At 36.8% G+C, this 15,759-nt stretch overlaps 1 protein-coding gene across 19 annotated transcripts in view; it reads right to left on the reverse strand.

Moving 5' to 3' along the window:
- Positions 1-15,759, reverse strand: part of DLG2 (discs large MAGUK scaffold protein 2) — a 1,975,849-nt gene that overhangs the window by 1,181,880 nt on the left and 778,210 nt on the right. The window contains exon 1 of one of the 19 annotated variants that reach the window (XM_072794858.1): positions 6,657-6,909. The exons of 17 other annotated variants lie outside the window; for them this stretch is intronic. In XM_072794858.1, the coding sequence (XP_072650959.1) occupies positions 6,657-6,758 (102 nt within the window). In that variant the 5' untranslated portion in view covers positions 6,759-6,909. Of the gene's footprint in view, positions 1-6,656; positions 6,910-15,759 lie in introns of those variants that run through there. One more of the 19 variants, XM_072794876.1, reaches the window with a different exon arrangement.

The following is a 15,759-nucleotide window of genomic DNA, read 5'->3' on the forward strand; positions in this document are numbered from 1 at the left end:
TCAGTTTCTCTTCTCTCACCTTGATTCTCAGAACTTCTAGTTTGTAGTTAGAGATCATGGCATTGAAAAATAACAGTGACTTACAAATTAGGAGACCTGGTTCTAACTTTGGCTCTGTGGCTTGCTGTGCAAACTTAAGAAAGTCATGTCCTATCTATACAGTTTAGTAACCTTATATAGGAAATGAGAACATGAATACTACAGGAAATGATGTATTAGATTAAACTCCTCTTAAATAAATAAATGTTTAAAAGGAGGGTAAGTCCTCCAATAGATGTGCCTTGCATTCAAATTCAAATTTATCCCAAAAAAGGTATGTATAAATTATATTTTTGAAAATTGACTCCTGATTTATTTATTTTATTAGAGACAGCATGAGCAGGGGGAGGGACAGCAGGGGAAGGACAAGCAGACTTCATACTGATCAGGGAGTCCCATGTGGAGCTCAATCCCAGAACCCTGAGATCATGCCTGACCTGAGCAGACATAAAGATTTTATTTATTTATTCAGGAGAGAGAGAGAGAGAGGCAGAGACACAGGTAGAGGGGGAAGCAGGCTCCATGCAGGGAGCCCAATGTGGGACTCGATCCCGGGTCTCCAGGATCATGCCCTGGGCCAAAGGCAGGCACTAAACTGCTGAGCCACCCAGGCTGCCCATTGACTCCTGATTTAAAGGAACTTATAGGAAGTTGCTATTTAAGAGAGCCCCATAGTTAATTGTGGAAATGAGTTGTGGGCTCTAGACATAAACTACATGAGCTCACATTTTGACTCTGCTACGTAAAAGCTATGTGACTTTAAGCAGATTACTTAAAGTCTGTATGGTTTGGTTTCCCCATTGTTAACATGGAAATAACTATCATACCCATTTCTGAAGACTACTGTGAGTATTAAGTAAGTTTACATTTATAAAGCATATAGAACACATGGTAGTAGATGAGTATGAATGTGATAGGACTAATGTCTTGACAGTGTCAATAGCTGTTACCTTGATATATCCATTTTGAACACTTGGATTTTTTTTGCATATTAGGTATTTTTACACTGGGACACATAAATACAGTCATGGAACTCCTCTAACCTCAAAGTCAAACAGAGCTGTAACCTTATTCACAGGAGAATAAACTACCTTTTATCTATCAATCCATAAAGTAGAAGAAAACTATTTAAAATAGAAAATGGTATAATATATAAAGTAACTTGTGGCAATGCAAATTTATAAAGCCATCTTTAAAATAAAGCAGTAACTCATCATCAGGAGTTTTAAAACATTTAAAATATGTCTTAGTAATTCTTTTTTTAAAGATTTTATTTATTTATTCATGATAGACAGAGAGACACAGAGAGGCAGACACACAGGCAGAGGGAGAAGCAGGCTCCATGCTGGGACCCTGACGTGGGACTCGATCCCGGGACTCCAGGATCGCGCCCTGGGCCAAAGGCAGGCACCAAACCGCTGAGCTACCCAGGGATCCCTGTCTTAGTAATTCTTATTGTAGACTACCGAAAGGAAGTGATTCTAAATTCGAAAGACTTATTAACCAAGATATGTATTTTATTTTATTTTTAATAGTAGAAAATGGGGGGAAACCTAAAAATCCAAAGATAAAGAATACAGCTACTAAAACATATACACAAATCCTAATGTAAATTTAAAACATTCAAAAGTAAACTTACTATGACTCCAACCACATTTTTAAAAATAAACTATATGTAGACCAACAACAACAAAATAGTATTTAAAAACTAGGAAAATATACACTAAAATATTAATAATTTCAATCTCTAGTCTAAAATTTATTTTATTTCTGATTTTGTTTTAAAAATGTATTTCAATGAACACATACTATTTTAAGATGAAAATAAAGAACATACCAAAATAGCCAGGCACTAGAAATATTCAAAATACTCACATACTATCCCTATCAAGGACAAAAATATACATAGTGATGTATCTATTAATGAATATAAAGACAGATATATTCACCACTCTTTTGTAACAAATTTGGCTATGTTTAAATAAGCAAATGAGCTAACAAAACTACTTATCCCTCAGATACTTTTTCAGCAGAAAAAAGGAAGCTTGTAGGAGGTTGAATGCCCTTGTTCCAGGGAACTGTCCACCAGAGAGGTACTGATAGACGCCCTGATCTTGGGAGATTGTGTAAGTAAGCACCCTCTGGAGGATGGAAGCTTGCAACACATTTCCCCTTCTTCTTTATTCTCTTTCCTTAAGTCTCTTTCCCTTCTCATCAATCTATCCTAACTTCCGTTCTTTCCCTCCATCCTCTGCTTTCTCTGTTTGCCTGATATCTTTGGAGATTGGAAGAAGTAATCCTTGTAAACACCTGGGATAGTGTCTAGCCTTTGTAGATATTTAATCAAGCTGATTTGTTTTTTCTTTCCCTTTACTTCTTTAGTAGGAATCCATTCCTTCTTTCAGTACCCTCCTTTTTTCTATTTTTTACCATTTTAACCTCTTCTTTATTCTCATTCTTTCTTTGGGAAGAATCCCAAATAGACAAAAGGGAGGTTGCTTTGTGCCAGATGATTCCTTTCATTTGAGGGGTGGGACAGTTTATGTAATGTCTAAACATTCACAGGAAAAAAAAAATAGGTTCCAGGACTTAAAACATTTTTTAAGAACTTTTCCCTATCATAATCTATCAGACAGAATATTAAAGGCACCTAATGTGGCCTAGGGGCTTAACAGTTTGATTTGGATGAGCTGTTAAATTAACAAATGGCTATAGGAGGTGGGGGAGGGAGAGGATCCCTTAGGCAAAATCTTATTTCAACAACAAATATTTTTGAGTTAATAAAAAAGCAAAGCAATAATTGTAAACCCAGACCTAAATGATATACAAGAAAAATGCAATACTTTATATTAACCTTTTAGAATTTTAGGGAAAATAACAAATATTCCATCTTGTTTGTTTATTTTTGCCTTGAAAATCATGACTGGAAAGGAAAGAATAAAGGGAAGGGGACAAGCAGGTGCTACAGACTCTTGCAATGCAGCTATGGACAAGATAAAAGAAAGAAAAGCAATATATAGCCTGGCCATTGAATTCAGAACTTGGATCTTTGCATATGGAGAAGACAGAGTTAGGCAAAGGTAAAGATGGTGCGTAATTTCAGATAATAATACAAAAACTACCATGAAGAGGGAAAGACTTTCAGAAGGCCTCCTTCTCCAAAGAAATTCCATTCCCCAAAGCAGCATTGTATGATAATGGAGTATGGACTAGGGCAAAAGGATTACTGATAAAATAGGAAAACTTTTTTTGAGTAATAATGCTTTGGTTTCCCTTATGAGAAATAGGTGGGACTATGAATTTTCTATATTTTAGGGAAGGGAGTAGAATTATCTCCCTCAATTATCTCCCTCAATAAACTTGCAATTCCTAGAGGAAAGGAATGGTGTAATACTTAGATTTGTATCTTTAATGCCTATCACAGTGTCTCAAGAGAGCCTAGCACAAAAAGATACTTCACTGTTTATAGTCATAAGTTCTATAGTCAGCTAACTAAACTGAGTAACAGCCCAGATGCAGCAAATGGGGGCTCTGGAGATTGCTAAGTGACAAAATAAAATTATTTGGGGTTTCTTCCTTGAAAGCTCAAGTTACTCAGTATCCTTTAAGCTATTACTAGATTTGGGAGAATAAGGACAAACAGTGTAAATGTTTTTGAAACTGACAAAGTCTGGCCTACATGTAAACATGGTTTTAGAATTTGCCATAACAAACATATTTCCAGAAAGAAAGTATTCATCCTAATAACTTTCTATGCAAACTTAATAGATAATACTGGAATAAATGCATTTTTGGAGGCTCCATATAAAAAATTCCATATCCACGAGGTTTTTTTTTCCCAACAATTATTTTAATTCCACTTTTATTGCTCTGAGATTCAACTAAAATCCTTGTTTTATTTTTTTCCATAAATCAACTCTACAATTAATACAGTCGTCTAGTACATCACTTGATTTTGAGACCATAGGGGGACAAAAGTTATTTCTTGCCACATCTCCAATGTCTAGCACTGATTGGTTGCTCATGGAATATTTGTTTATTGAGTAAAACCATAGTGTCAGTTTTTCATTAATTTTCATAAATCTACTTTGTTTTATGAAAGTCTTATCAATATACAAATGTTTTTTTACATTTTATATAAACATGTCACCTAGGGTAAAGTAACTTTAAGAGAAGGGATGATCAAGCTCACAGCAAAGATAAGCAATTTATCCGAAGAAGTAACAGTTAAAGAAGGTCCTTCTATAAGTGACAACCCTCTCAGTAGAGCTGTAAAAATAACCAAGGCTAAGTAAAAATATCAATCATTTGATGAATGTGTAAATACTATGCACTGCATGTATCTCATTTAAACCGCATTTCTCACATTGACATAGCAATATGTAAGGCAGTAGTTCTTACTGTGGCCATTTTACCTATGAGGAAACTGAGACTTAGAGAAATTGCATATCTAGTAAGTGATATGTCTAGTTTTGCAACCCAGACCTATATGATATACAAGTTTTCCACATTATGTTCTGTTGTCATCCATCAGATAGGGGCTTAAGAATAATCTTATTCAAATATTTGACAAAATGGAATGAGGTAGACCCTCTAAAAGCATATTTTATTTTCATAGAGACTTGATTTCTTTTCCATAGAACAATGTCTACCAACACACAGGATTAAGGTGTTTCATGCTATTGATATGGTTCTCTCTCACAAACTGAACTTTTCAAACCAGAACACCAAGAGGAAGAGAACTTAAAGGAAGTTAATATAATTCCTCAGATTAAAAAAAAAAAAAGTGTGCTTGTATTTATACCAATTCCCTCCAATGGTCTGCAAATCAGTGGGAAACTTAACAGCATAGAAGAAACTTCTTTGAAAATGAGTTTCAAGGGTTGAATACATATTCAACAACATTTCCACACCAATTACTTATCTTATTTGATTATTAGCTTGTGTTTCATTTCTCTTGACAAATAATTCACCTTTGTTAATAATCACTTAGTGTTGCAAAGCAATTCTCATAAGTTTATGTGAATAAATTTTAAATATTAGCCATTGCTAAGATGCTGCTGTAAATACAATTAGAAAAGTGAGTGGATAGAAGCACAGGGGAGTGTAGCAGGTTGTGTGAGGAAGAGGAACTAACAAGTTGGCTATTGTTGCTGTTCATTCACATGCATCTTCCTGACAGTAATGAATACACAAACCTTAAAACTCTAAGACCTTTCCAAGGGTTTCAGAAGGAGCATCTAGCTATTCTTTAATAGGATCATTTTTTTAACTGACTCTAAGGTGCAATCTACTATGTTGAATAAAAATGTAAATCTCTGGCAGTAACTTTACCATTAAGTGATCTTACAAAAGAATCGGGGGAGAATATCAGAGGCATGAAAGATCACCTCATCTATACCTCTCATTTGGTAGAAAACAAGAGGTTCAGAGAAGAGAGATTCTCTAGGCATCGTCAGTCTAACACTCATAATCCTGAGTCCCTATTTTACCATTACATCTATACCTCCTCTGAGTGCTCTCCACGAGGTAAAATGTGTATGTTTCATTAACTCTACAGCATAGGTGCTTGCCAGTGTCCAACCCAGTCACTAGTGTTATCTTTCAGAGCAACAGGGATCATGTGATTTTATTCATTTATGAAAGTGATTTTTGCATGATACTCTCCCTCTCCTTAGAGTCATAAGAGTGGCCACGAAAGTGTTTCATACGGACAGGCCAGACAAACTCCCCAGCTTTTCATAATGAAAAGAAGTGAAGGTGTATATCTAGTAGTCAGGGGATGTGCACTCAGATCATTCATGGACTAAAGACTGCTCAAATACCATGTTATATGCATCTTTTTCAGGGGGTGCATCTTGAAGTCCACCAAAAAAGTTAGGCACAAGGAGGAATGAATGGTAACCTGCTCTTCAAATCAAAACTTCCAATCTCACTTCCTTGGGAGCACCAATCACCTTTACAAAAATCTGGGGTGGGACAGTTATTCGTTAGAAACTTCACTGAGTGCACCACCTCTTGATAAAATTTCTGAGTGTTGATTTAGAGTGGATTCTATAAGCTTAGAGAAAAATGCACAATTAGGGGCAACATGAGCCTATCTCTAGGTATTCTGTCTAGATTAAAAATAAGCTCCTCAGATTTAAAAGTGTCAAGTTGCAAACTGATATGTTCAATTGCATCTCAAGCACATCCACCATCCCAGATAACCCTGACTGTGGGCCGTTTGGGTCCGGGGCTCCAGGCAGTGGTAACCTGCGATGAGATCAGGAGCTCACAAATGAGCATCCAGAAGCCCAGTCACTAACTAAATGTATAACAAGATCCCAAGCACAGAGTCACCTAAGGCGCCCCCTTTCCGAGGAGATCTGCTCTCGAAACCTCGGTACATTAGAGACCAGGGTCCTGCCACAAAGGAGTTACAACCCAACATCGGATGCCAGAAAAATCAGTGCGCTCTCAAGGCCCCCAAACCCAGCCAGCTCCCAGAAAGGGCAGAGCAAGTCGTAGCTTTTGTCACTCTCCCAACAAGCAGACACATAAACAAACAACAAAAGGAATTGTTAGCTCCCCCGAGGGAGGCAGCATGCATTAAAAAGACATGAACCTCGTCCTACCTTGCATCCAAACATCAACGACAAAGTGTTGTTGGTGCAAGCAACTTTGCAGTGGCAAATCATTGGGGTAAAACAGTCAGGGTCCTTAACAACAGGGGACATTCCTTTCGGGCTGCGGCAGTGGCAGCTCGCTGGGGGACCCGAACACGGTGCTCGCCGGGCACATGGAGTGACAGCCTAGACCGAGCAGCCGCTCCGAGAGCTGCCCCCTGCACCCCGCGCAGCCATCCCAGCGCCCGGGTAGAAGCAACGCGGGCAAGTAACAAGCGTCTTGGGGTCTCCCTTCCCTGGGGAACGAGGCGTGGGGGAGGGACAGAACCAAGAAGGGCTTCCCCCCCTATGGTGAATTTAGAGTAGGTAAAAAAAAATTTTTTTTAATTGAAAAAATATATATAAAATAAAAATAAAAGGGAGCCAGGCGCTTAGAGGAGGGTTCAAAGGAGGTGGGGCAGTATTAGCATGTAAAAGGATGTGCCCGCCTACTCGCCCCAGTCACACAAGATTGTCATGCGAGCTGAAGGGGGCTGAAATTATTCTCTCTGAAGGAAAAAAAAAAAAAATACTGCAGCTCCCGATTTGGTAAAAAGCCAGTGGCTTGCTGCAATCCAGAGTCACCGTGGGGAGTGCTGGCCGGGCAAGTGGGGTGGAAGGGAGGGGCCGACAGAGGGAGGGAGCAAGGTGCTCGCCAGCCTAGTCCAGCCTGCTGCTCGCTCCGTGCAACCTAGGAATCTCTGGGGTCGGTGTGAGAGGGCTCCCGGGATATGTGCATTGAGACCACACTCGACCTCCATCGCTGCTGCTACCCCCACCATAGGAGACCTCCAAGGGTGAGCTCTGAAGAAGGGGAGGCCCCTGTGAAACCCTGCTGGGTGCATTGTCCACGCTGGCCTCCAACACTGGTGTGCCTGAGTTAATGGCTGGGAAAGGGACCTCGGGTAGAAGTGCTCTGGAAACGGTTTCCCTGAGGCCCTATGCCCTTGACTTCTGGGTCAGTGAGCTGACTCACTCCCTAGGTGGTAGATTCTGCCTCAGAACCAGTGCTTTTTCTGATACAACATTTTCAATCTCAAAAAGCAAGAGTCAGCCCCTTCCCCACCTTGATGTCTTTGAGGCTCTAGAAAGCCCCAGAAATCTTTATGCCTTTCTGGAAGTATGAATGACAAGACTGGTGGAGGCTTTACTGTTTTTTTTTTTTCTTTTTTCTTTTTCTTTTTTTCTTTTTCTTCCTTTTTAAAGTGAGGCTATCAAAATTGCCAAAGACGAAAAAAAAAAAAAATCAGCATGTGGCTGGCCCAGCTGCAAAACTGCTTATTGGAGACAAAAAAAAAAAAAAATGATAGGAAGCCATGCAGAAGAGTAGGAAGTGGGTAAAACTAGCACCCTTTTGGTGCCACCTGAGTGTCTGGCACCATGCCTTACAAATGGTTGGTGGAAAAAGAGCAAGACGTCAGGATCTGCAATTAGACTCTGGCTCTTGTGCTGAGTGGCTTTGTGTAAGTCACTTAACAATGTTTAAACTTCTGTTTGCTTATCTGTAAAGTGGGGCTTTCACCCCTACCTTGCAGGGCTGTCATGAAGACTAGAGACGGTAAAGAAATTCCTCTGGTAAGCCATGGTGGTACATAACAGCTGCTCTTTATAGTCTGTCTAATGTTTTAGCCTGAGAGATGGTATTATTGTATACATTTTTCTAGAGGAAGAAACTAAGGACCAAGTCACACAATCAATAAGGCATGAAGATGAGATTCAAAGACAAGTGACAGAAGATAGTTTACAAAGCAACATCATAGGAGATACCACACACTTCTCTAGAAGCATGTTCTAAAGACTCCAGATTTATTTGAGAAGGATGAGACCCATCATATTCACATGAATATGGTAGTTTTAAAAGTCTCTGATTGGGAGTTGACCTCAGATCGTACTTGACATAGAACAACAAAATAGTCCTAAATATCCATAGCAAACTCAGCCAGAACTACATCTTTCTGATGCAGTTCCATCAGAATACCAGACCACTTATACTTTAAATTAATGAGCCCAAATACCACTAAATAATTCAAACTTAAATAGTTTCAGTAAGAACGACAACAAAAACACCAACTTGCAAATTGTCAAGTCAAAGGCAGTGCCCTCTAAATTTTATTTCACCTGCCTATATCCAGATTGCCCCCACCTTCGTGGGTCAAATTAATGGAAACCAAACCGAATTGCATAATTCCCTGGGATTCTCAGGCTCAACCTCTATGTTATCATTCCATAGGCCAGGAGGATATGAAGGACTCTGGATTTTTAATCAGCCTTCTGGTAAGAGGAATATGGGTCCTGCCTACTAAATTAAGACCTCCTAAAGGGAAACCAACATAGAGCAAATGATGAGCAAAGATCAGCATGAAAAGACAGTAAAATTTGAGGCAAATCTGACTCTAGCTGAAGAGGGCAGCTATGCCTCAGCCTTTGGGATTCCTACCCTAACTGTAGGAATCCTTACCTAGTCAAATCCCCTGCTGGCAATCAGGACTGTTTCAATCTGTCATGCATCTAGGGGCTGCTGAGACTCAGGAGGTCTAAAGCTATGTGCTTAAACATATCACGTCACATTTTAGGAGAACTCTGGTCTGGTGACTTCTGTAGAGTCCTAAAATCACATTCACACATTAAGTGTACCCCTTATCATTTTATCCTTTTATGTTACCATAAAATGTGTGATTGTGTGAGCACTTCCACCTACAGAGCATCTATAATTATGGCTGTTTTTCCAAAGGCGAATGGATTCTAAAAAAGTTGTACAATATTTCCCTTATTCATTAGCCTATAATTTGGATTTCAAACACCCCAAAAGTATTGTATGCTCTATATTGTGATGTTCCAATAATAACTAACACAGTCTTCCCTAATGAATTACCCAAGCTAAGGCTGACCTCCTATTCTAGGGCAGCATTTAAGGCTGCTATGTTCAAGTTATTTCTCATTTTATATTTTGTGCTGGTTTAGATTGAGAAAGCCAAAGGCAATATATAAAGAAAAATGTTTATTTCTGTTTAATATTTTATTGTTTCCTTTTAATCAATGGAAGAATTCATTTATCTCTACACATGTACACACACACACAGTGTGTGTGTGTGTGTGTGTGTGTGTGTGTGTGTGTACCTGTTATCTGCTCATATGCATCTGACAAAATGCTTTCCTTTAATTCTTGTTTCTCTATAATAGCTCTGGGGTGAATTGAAGAGGGGGAGAAGGGGGGATGTGGTTTCCATGACAATGCATTCCATAGTTACAGCCAGTAACCACTATGGTTAAAAAAAAATGAGTCACTGTTACCTTAAAATATGAACACAATGCATTATTGGTCTGAAAAGCACTAATTTGGGAGTATTCTGCATGGGGATATACTGCAATATTTTTAGGAGGAGATATTACTGGGGATGTCAGGAGATGATGTACTCATTTTATTAGTCAAAATAACCACCCTTAATTAGACATTTCAATGATTGGTAATATTTCCAGTTCTAATAATCATCACTTTTCAAAATGATACATGACAACTCCACACTATTAAAATTTTTTCCTAATGACAACTTCCATCAAAATTGACTTAAAATTACAAACCAAAAGAATAGGATTATCAATAGACATGACCAGGGTTTAATTTTAATATTTTATTTATTATTATTACTCCAAATCAGAAATTGAGACAAGGTAAGAAGAATTAGCTATTTATCCTCTTTTCTTTCTTTGCTGATCCTTTCCATAGCAAGTTTTAAAAAGAAGTGATTTATGTTGGGAGGGAAAGAGTGTAGTAGACTCTAAGAACGCTGATGTTTCTTCTTATTGACTGGATAACTTTGAGCAAGCTACCCAGCCTCCCTAGGCCCTAATTCGCTTGTCTATCATGATGAAATGGGTATACCAGCTCCTTTAAGTTCACTTCCAGTGCTTAAATTCTCTGAGTTGCCTTCCAAATATAGAATCTTAAGAATGTAAAGGAAATTTAAGAATTTCATTCAGAAAAAAAAAAAAAAAAAAAAAAAAGAATTTCATTCAGTCACCTGTCTTCATTAAACTCTTCTATAGTGCTTACTATTTGATATGCTCAAATATAGTGTTTGCTATGTGCACTGTTCTAAATTCAGCAATGAGCTGGAGCCAGACTCTACTTTTGAGAGTCCAGTGTGTGTACCTCTTTTATAACTTCCCATTTAGTGACATCAAATGATAACTTGGAATTAGCCTTGGAGGAAGTATTTACACCAAATAAATTAGCAAACACTATGGATCAAGACTTTTCTTCTTCAGAGAAATATTTACCACCTCAGCTCTGGTTTAAGTACCTTATCTACACTAATTTATTTAATCACCACAACCACTAACTCTTATTTTTTAAAAAAAGGAAATTGAATCAGAGAGATGTCTCCATGCTAACAAAATTGGTATACTAGTTAATGAATCAACTAAAAAACAATCTCCATGACTTTCAACCACAAATGTATATTTCTCTTTCATGTTCGATGTCCTTCATAGCTTGACTCTGACTCTACCCATGTTGTTCCATGAACAGAAAAACAGCGTCTATCAGGGACATGATATTTTCACAACAAAAGGAAAAATGATTAATGGCTGAATATGCAGTGGCTCTTAAGATTTCTGTTCAGATATTACAAACTTCTTCCTCTTTACATTTTATTAGCCAAGGCAGGTCATATGGCAAATGTGATGCCAGTCATCTGTAGAAGGATAACCCTTGCAATGGGAGGAAGGAGAGAATATTGGGAACAATAATACAGTAGATAACAATATATTTGGGTTATAGGATTGGAATTTGAACCCAACCAATCTGACCCAAGGAGCAAAGTTGTTATAGGTCATTCTGGCTTTTTCTTACAGCTAACACATCTCTATTTTTCACCTACTTTCCATAATAGGGTTTGTTATTATTAATTCGAGGGACTTCTTCCTATGATTCTTATAAAGAAAGTGTGGGGACGCCTGGGTGGCTCAGCAGTTGAGTGTCTGCCTTTGGATCAGGGTGTGACCCTGGAGTCCCGGGATTGAGTCACACATCGGGCTTCCTGCATGGAACCTGCTTCTTCCTCTGCCTATGTCTACCTCTCTTTCTCTCTGTGTCTCTCATGAATAAATAAATAAATAAAATCTTAAAAAAAAAAAGAAAGAAAGAAACTGTGGTAGATTTAGAAAACATCAGAACATTGGAGCCAATCAGATACAGTAGGTTTTGCCAATGATAGCTGTGTGATTTCAACTTATGCTCCTTCCCTTCTCCTTTCACTGCAAATTGAAGTCCACTTATTTTCATTCAATCTTTAATAAAACTGTTTTCATGTAATTAAATCATAAATAAGTTTCTAGTACAAACTGCATTTTTATCATTGCGCTTCCTCAAATACGTAAGGCAAATAAGCCTATGAATATGTCTGTCATCAATGAGTTTACAGACTAATTGAAGAGACTTAAGAAATAAAGGCTAAGAGTAACTCTTTTTAAAACAGTAACGAAGTATATAATTATTAATAAATGTACTAAGAATGTATGATCAATCTAGTTAACTTTGCTGTACCAACATTTCCTGTTCCGTAAAACGGTAATAATGTCCTAAGTCCTAAGAATGTTTGACCAATCTAGTTAACTTCACTGAACCACCTTTTCCTGTTCTGTAAAATGGTAATAATGCTATAGGATTGCTATTAGGCTTACATGAGATCATATATTTCAAAATGCCTATCACTCTTACCTGGTTTGTTCTAGGCACTCAGTAAATTGGAAGAGCTTTATGTTAACATCCTGATTTTATTTTTTCAAGAAAATTTAACATGAAAGAATAAACTTGTTAGACCCACACAATATGTATAATGTCTTTATACTGAACAATTCTGACTCTTTAAACTTCCTTCACAAATTATACTCTCCCCAAGTCTCCTCACATACTTTCTCAGCTCTTTGAAGTCTCTCTTACTGAGGAACACATACCCACAAGTGAGGGTTTGTACTAGACTCAGACTATAAAACTGAATCTAAAATGCATGATGCTTTCCCCATGACTGTTGACTCTTCATGTTCTATCATTTCTGATTCCTCCATTTCTACTCATCTGCCCCTATGTATGTGGGCCAGTCACATTAAGTTATTGGTTGACCTTTATTTGAATCATAGTTAGCATGTTTACCTGACCTGTATTTGAAATAATTGTGTTTACCTGAAATTTGGAACGATTGAGTCAATAAATGAGTAAATAAACAAATGAATACATGAGTTGAACCAGAGTTTCCATAGCTCCTACCTTGGCCCTAGGTAAACTAGTATGGATCTTTGTTTATCTACTAATCCAGGCCCCAAGCCCCCACCCTCCTAGTTGGAAAGAATACAGCTTTTATTGAGGAAAGGCAGCCCACTGATTCAAAATCAATTTTGACATTTTGTGTTAGCAACTAGTATTCTGAAATAATGATTGTCCTCAGCTTCAAAATAAGGCAAGGCAAATTTTTGCCTGTAAGACTTCTCATCATGTATACTTCTACCCTTAATACCTTTTGAAAAAGCAACTCCAAACATCACTATCTGTACCACCTGGACAAATATCTTCAGTATGAAAATTGAATAAAAGAAAAACAAACAAACAAAAATCACTTCTTTTTAGACCTGTTGATCTGTTGATTTTAGTGTTACAAGAATAAGATTTGAGTCTTGACTTCCAGTCCTAGCTTTTGCATTTACTATATAACTGAGATAATCAGTTAGCCTCTTTGACGGTTAATTTTCTCATGCATTAAAAAACAGGGAGGGACTGTTAAATAAAATACCTGTATTATAGGGTTCCTAAGAGGATTAACTAAAATGCCATATTTGTGAATGTACCTGATCTAAGTGCCTGGCATACATATTTACATTTTTTTCTATCCAAAGATAGAAAAAAATATTATTACAAATAAGTACTAAGTACAAAAGCGAAGTTTAGTGTTGAAATAATCTTATTTTTTAAATTTTAAAAAATATTATTTGTTTTTTTAAGTTTTTTTTTATTTATTTGAGAGAGAGACAGAAACAGAGAATGGGAGAAGGGGCAGAGAGAGGCAGTCCAAGAAGACTCCCACTGAGTGCAGAGCCTGATGCAGAGCTTGATCCCATGACCCATGAGATCAAGACCTGAGCTGAAACCAAAAGTAGGATGCTCAACTGACTGAGCCACCCAGGCATCCCTAGAAATAATTTTAAAGTACTGTGAGGAAAAAAAAAAAAAAAAAAAAAAAATTTGAAAGTACTCACAACTCCATTGCCAGAAATAACTAATTGTAATATTTTGGAAGAGATAGCTCCAATAATACCACAACAAAACTGTATTCAAACTATATATAACAGTGTAGGCTGTTTTTGAAAATAACATACCTTTGGTACTTATGCATGCTTTTAGACAAAAATCTTTGTACCAAAATGGCATTAATAATGCCATAGTATTTCAATATTTCATGGCATATTTCATAGGCCCCTACTTGTTGCAGGTCAAAAATATTTCTTAATTCAATATTCTGAAAAAAAATGAAATGTTCTTATGGGCAAATATTTGCACATATCCATACAAAATTATGAGGCTAAAAGTTACAGATAAGGAATTTTTGGTGCAAAGAGCACGAACACTAAAAAAAATATAATAGTCAATTTATGTTTGTATCAATTTAAATTTCCATGAAAAATCCTAAGGGACTCAGTTTTATCCTCCATAAGTATCTTATAGATGATATTTAAGTAAAAATGTTATCTTTTGATTTTTCTGAAAATGTTACTTTTATTTTATTTGGTTATTTTATTAGACTTTTACATGACAGTTTAGCTGAGTATAAATTCTAGGTTGCCAGCTATTTTTCCCAAGTATTTTGAAGAACAAATCCAGTTGTCTTTTCTCTGTAATTGCTCAGTTGTTTCACATGATTGATTTTGTTCATTGTTTTGTTTTTTTGGAGATTCACTCCAATGTAATTAGATATGGAGTTCACTTACTTTATCCTGTCTAAGTCTTCTTGTGATGGCCACATCTAAGGACTCATGTCCTTAATCCATTACAAAATGAATCCAAGAATTCATGTCTTTAATCAATTATAAAAAATGTGAAGGCATATCACTTTGCACTTTTCTTTCTCTTATATTCTCTTATCCTTTTTTTCTTAGATTATAATTATACTTATATTTACTTTCTCTTTCTTTTATATTTGTTACTAGCTGCTTATGCTGCACTGTGGGTAATTTCTTCAGAAATCTTCCCATGTACTAATTGTCTTTAGTTCTTTAAAACATTTATTTTGTTTTTAATTTGTTATTGTACTTTTCAGTTATAAAAGCTCTATTTTTTATTGAGGCATAACTGAGATATACAATTGCATAAATTTAAGGAGCACAACATGTTGATCTGATACAGTCATATATTGTCAAATGATTACCACTATAGAATTAGCTAACACCTCCATCATTTCACATAACTGCCATTTCTTTTTTGTGGTGAGAACAGTTAAAATCTACTCTCTTACCAACTCTCAAATATATAATATAGTACCATTAACTATAATCACTATGCTGTACATCAGCTCCCCAAGACTTATTTATCTTATAACTAAAAATTTGTACTCTTTGACCAACATCTCTCCATTTACCCCATTCCTCAGTCTCTGGTAACCACCATTCTACTCTCCATTACTATGAGTTTGGCTCTTTCAGATTCCACGTATAAGTTATATCATACAATCCTTGCCTATCTCTGTCTGACTTATTTCACTTAACATGATGTCCTTGGGGTCCATCTGTGTTGTTACAAATAGCAAGATTTCTCTTTTTATGGCTGAATAATATTCTGTTGTATAAACCACATCTTCTTTATCCATTTACCTATTGATGAACATTCAGGTTGTTCCATAACATCTCCACCAACAGTGCATAAAGATTTCCTCTTCTCCACATCTTCACTAACATTTGTTATCTCTTGTCTTTTTGATGATGGCCATTCTAACAAAAGCGGTGTTGTATTTCTTTGTGGTTCTAATTTGCATTTCCCTGATGATTAGTGATATTGAGAACTTTTTCATTGTACCTGTTGGCTATCTGT

This window comes from Canis lupus, chromosome 23 (genome assembly GCF_048164855.1).
Source record: "Canis lupus baileyi chromosome 23, mCanLup2.hap1, whole genome shotgun sequence".
In the NCBI taxonomy this organism is placed as follows: Eukaryota; Metazoa; Chordata; class Mammalia; order Carnivora; family Canidae; genus Canis; species Canis lupus.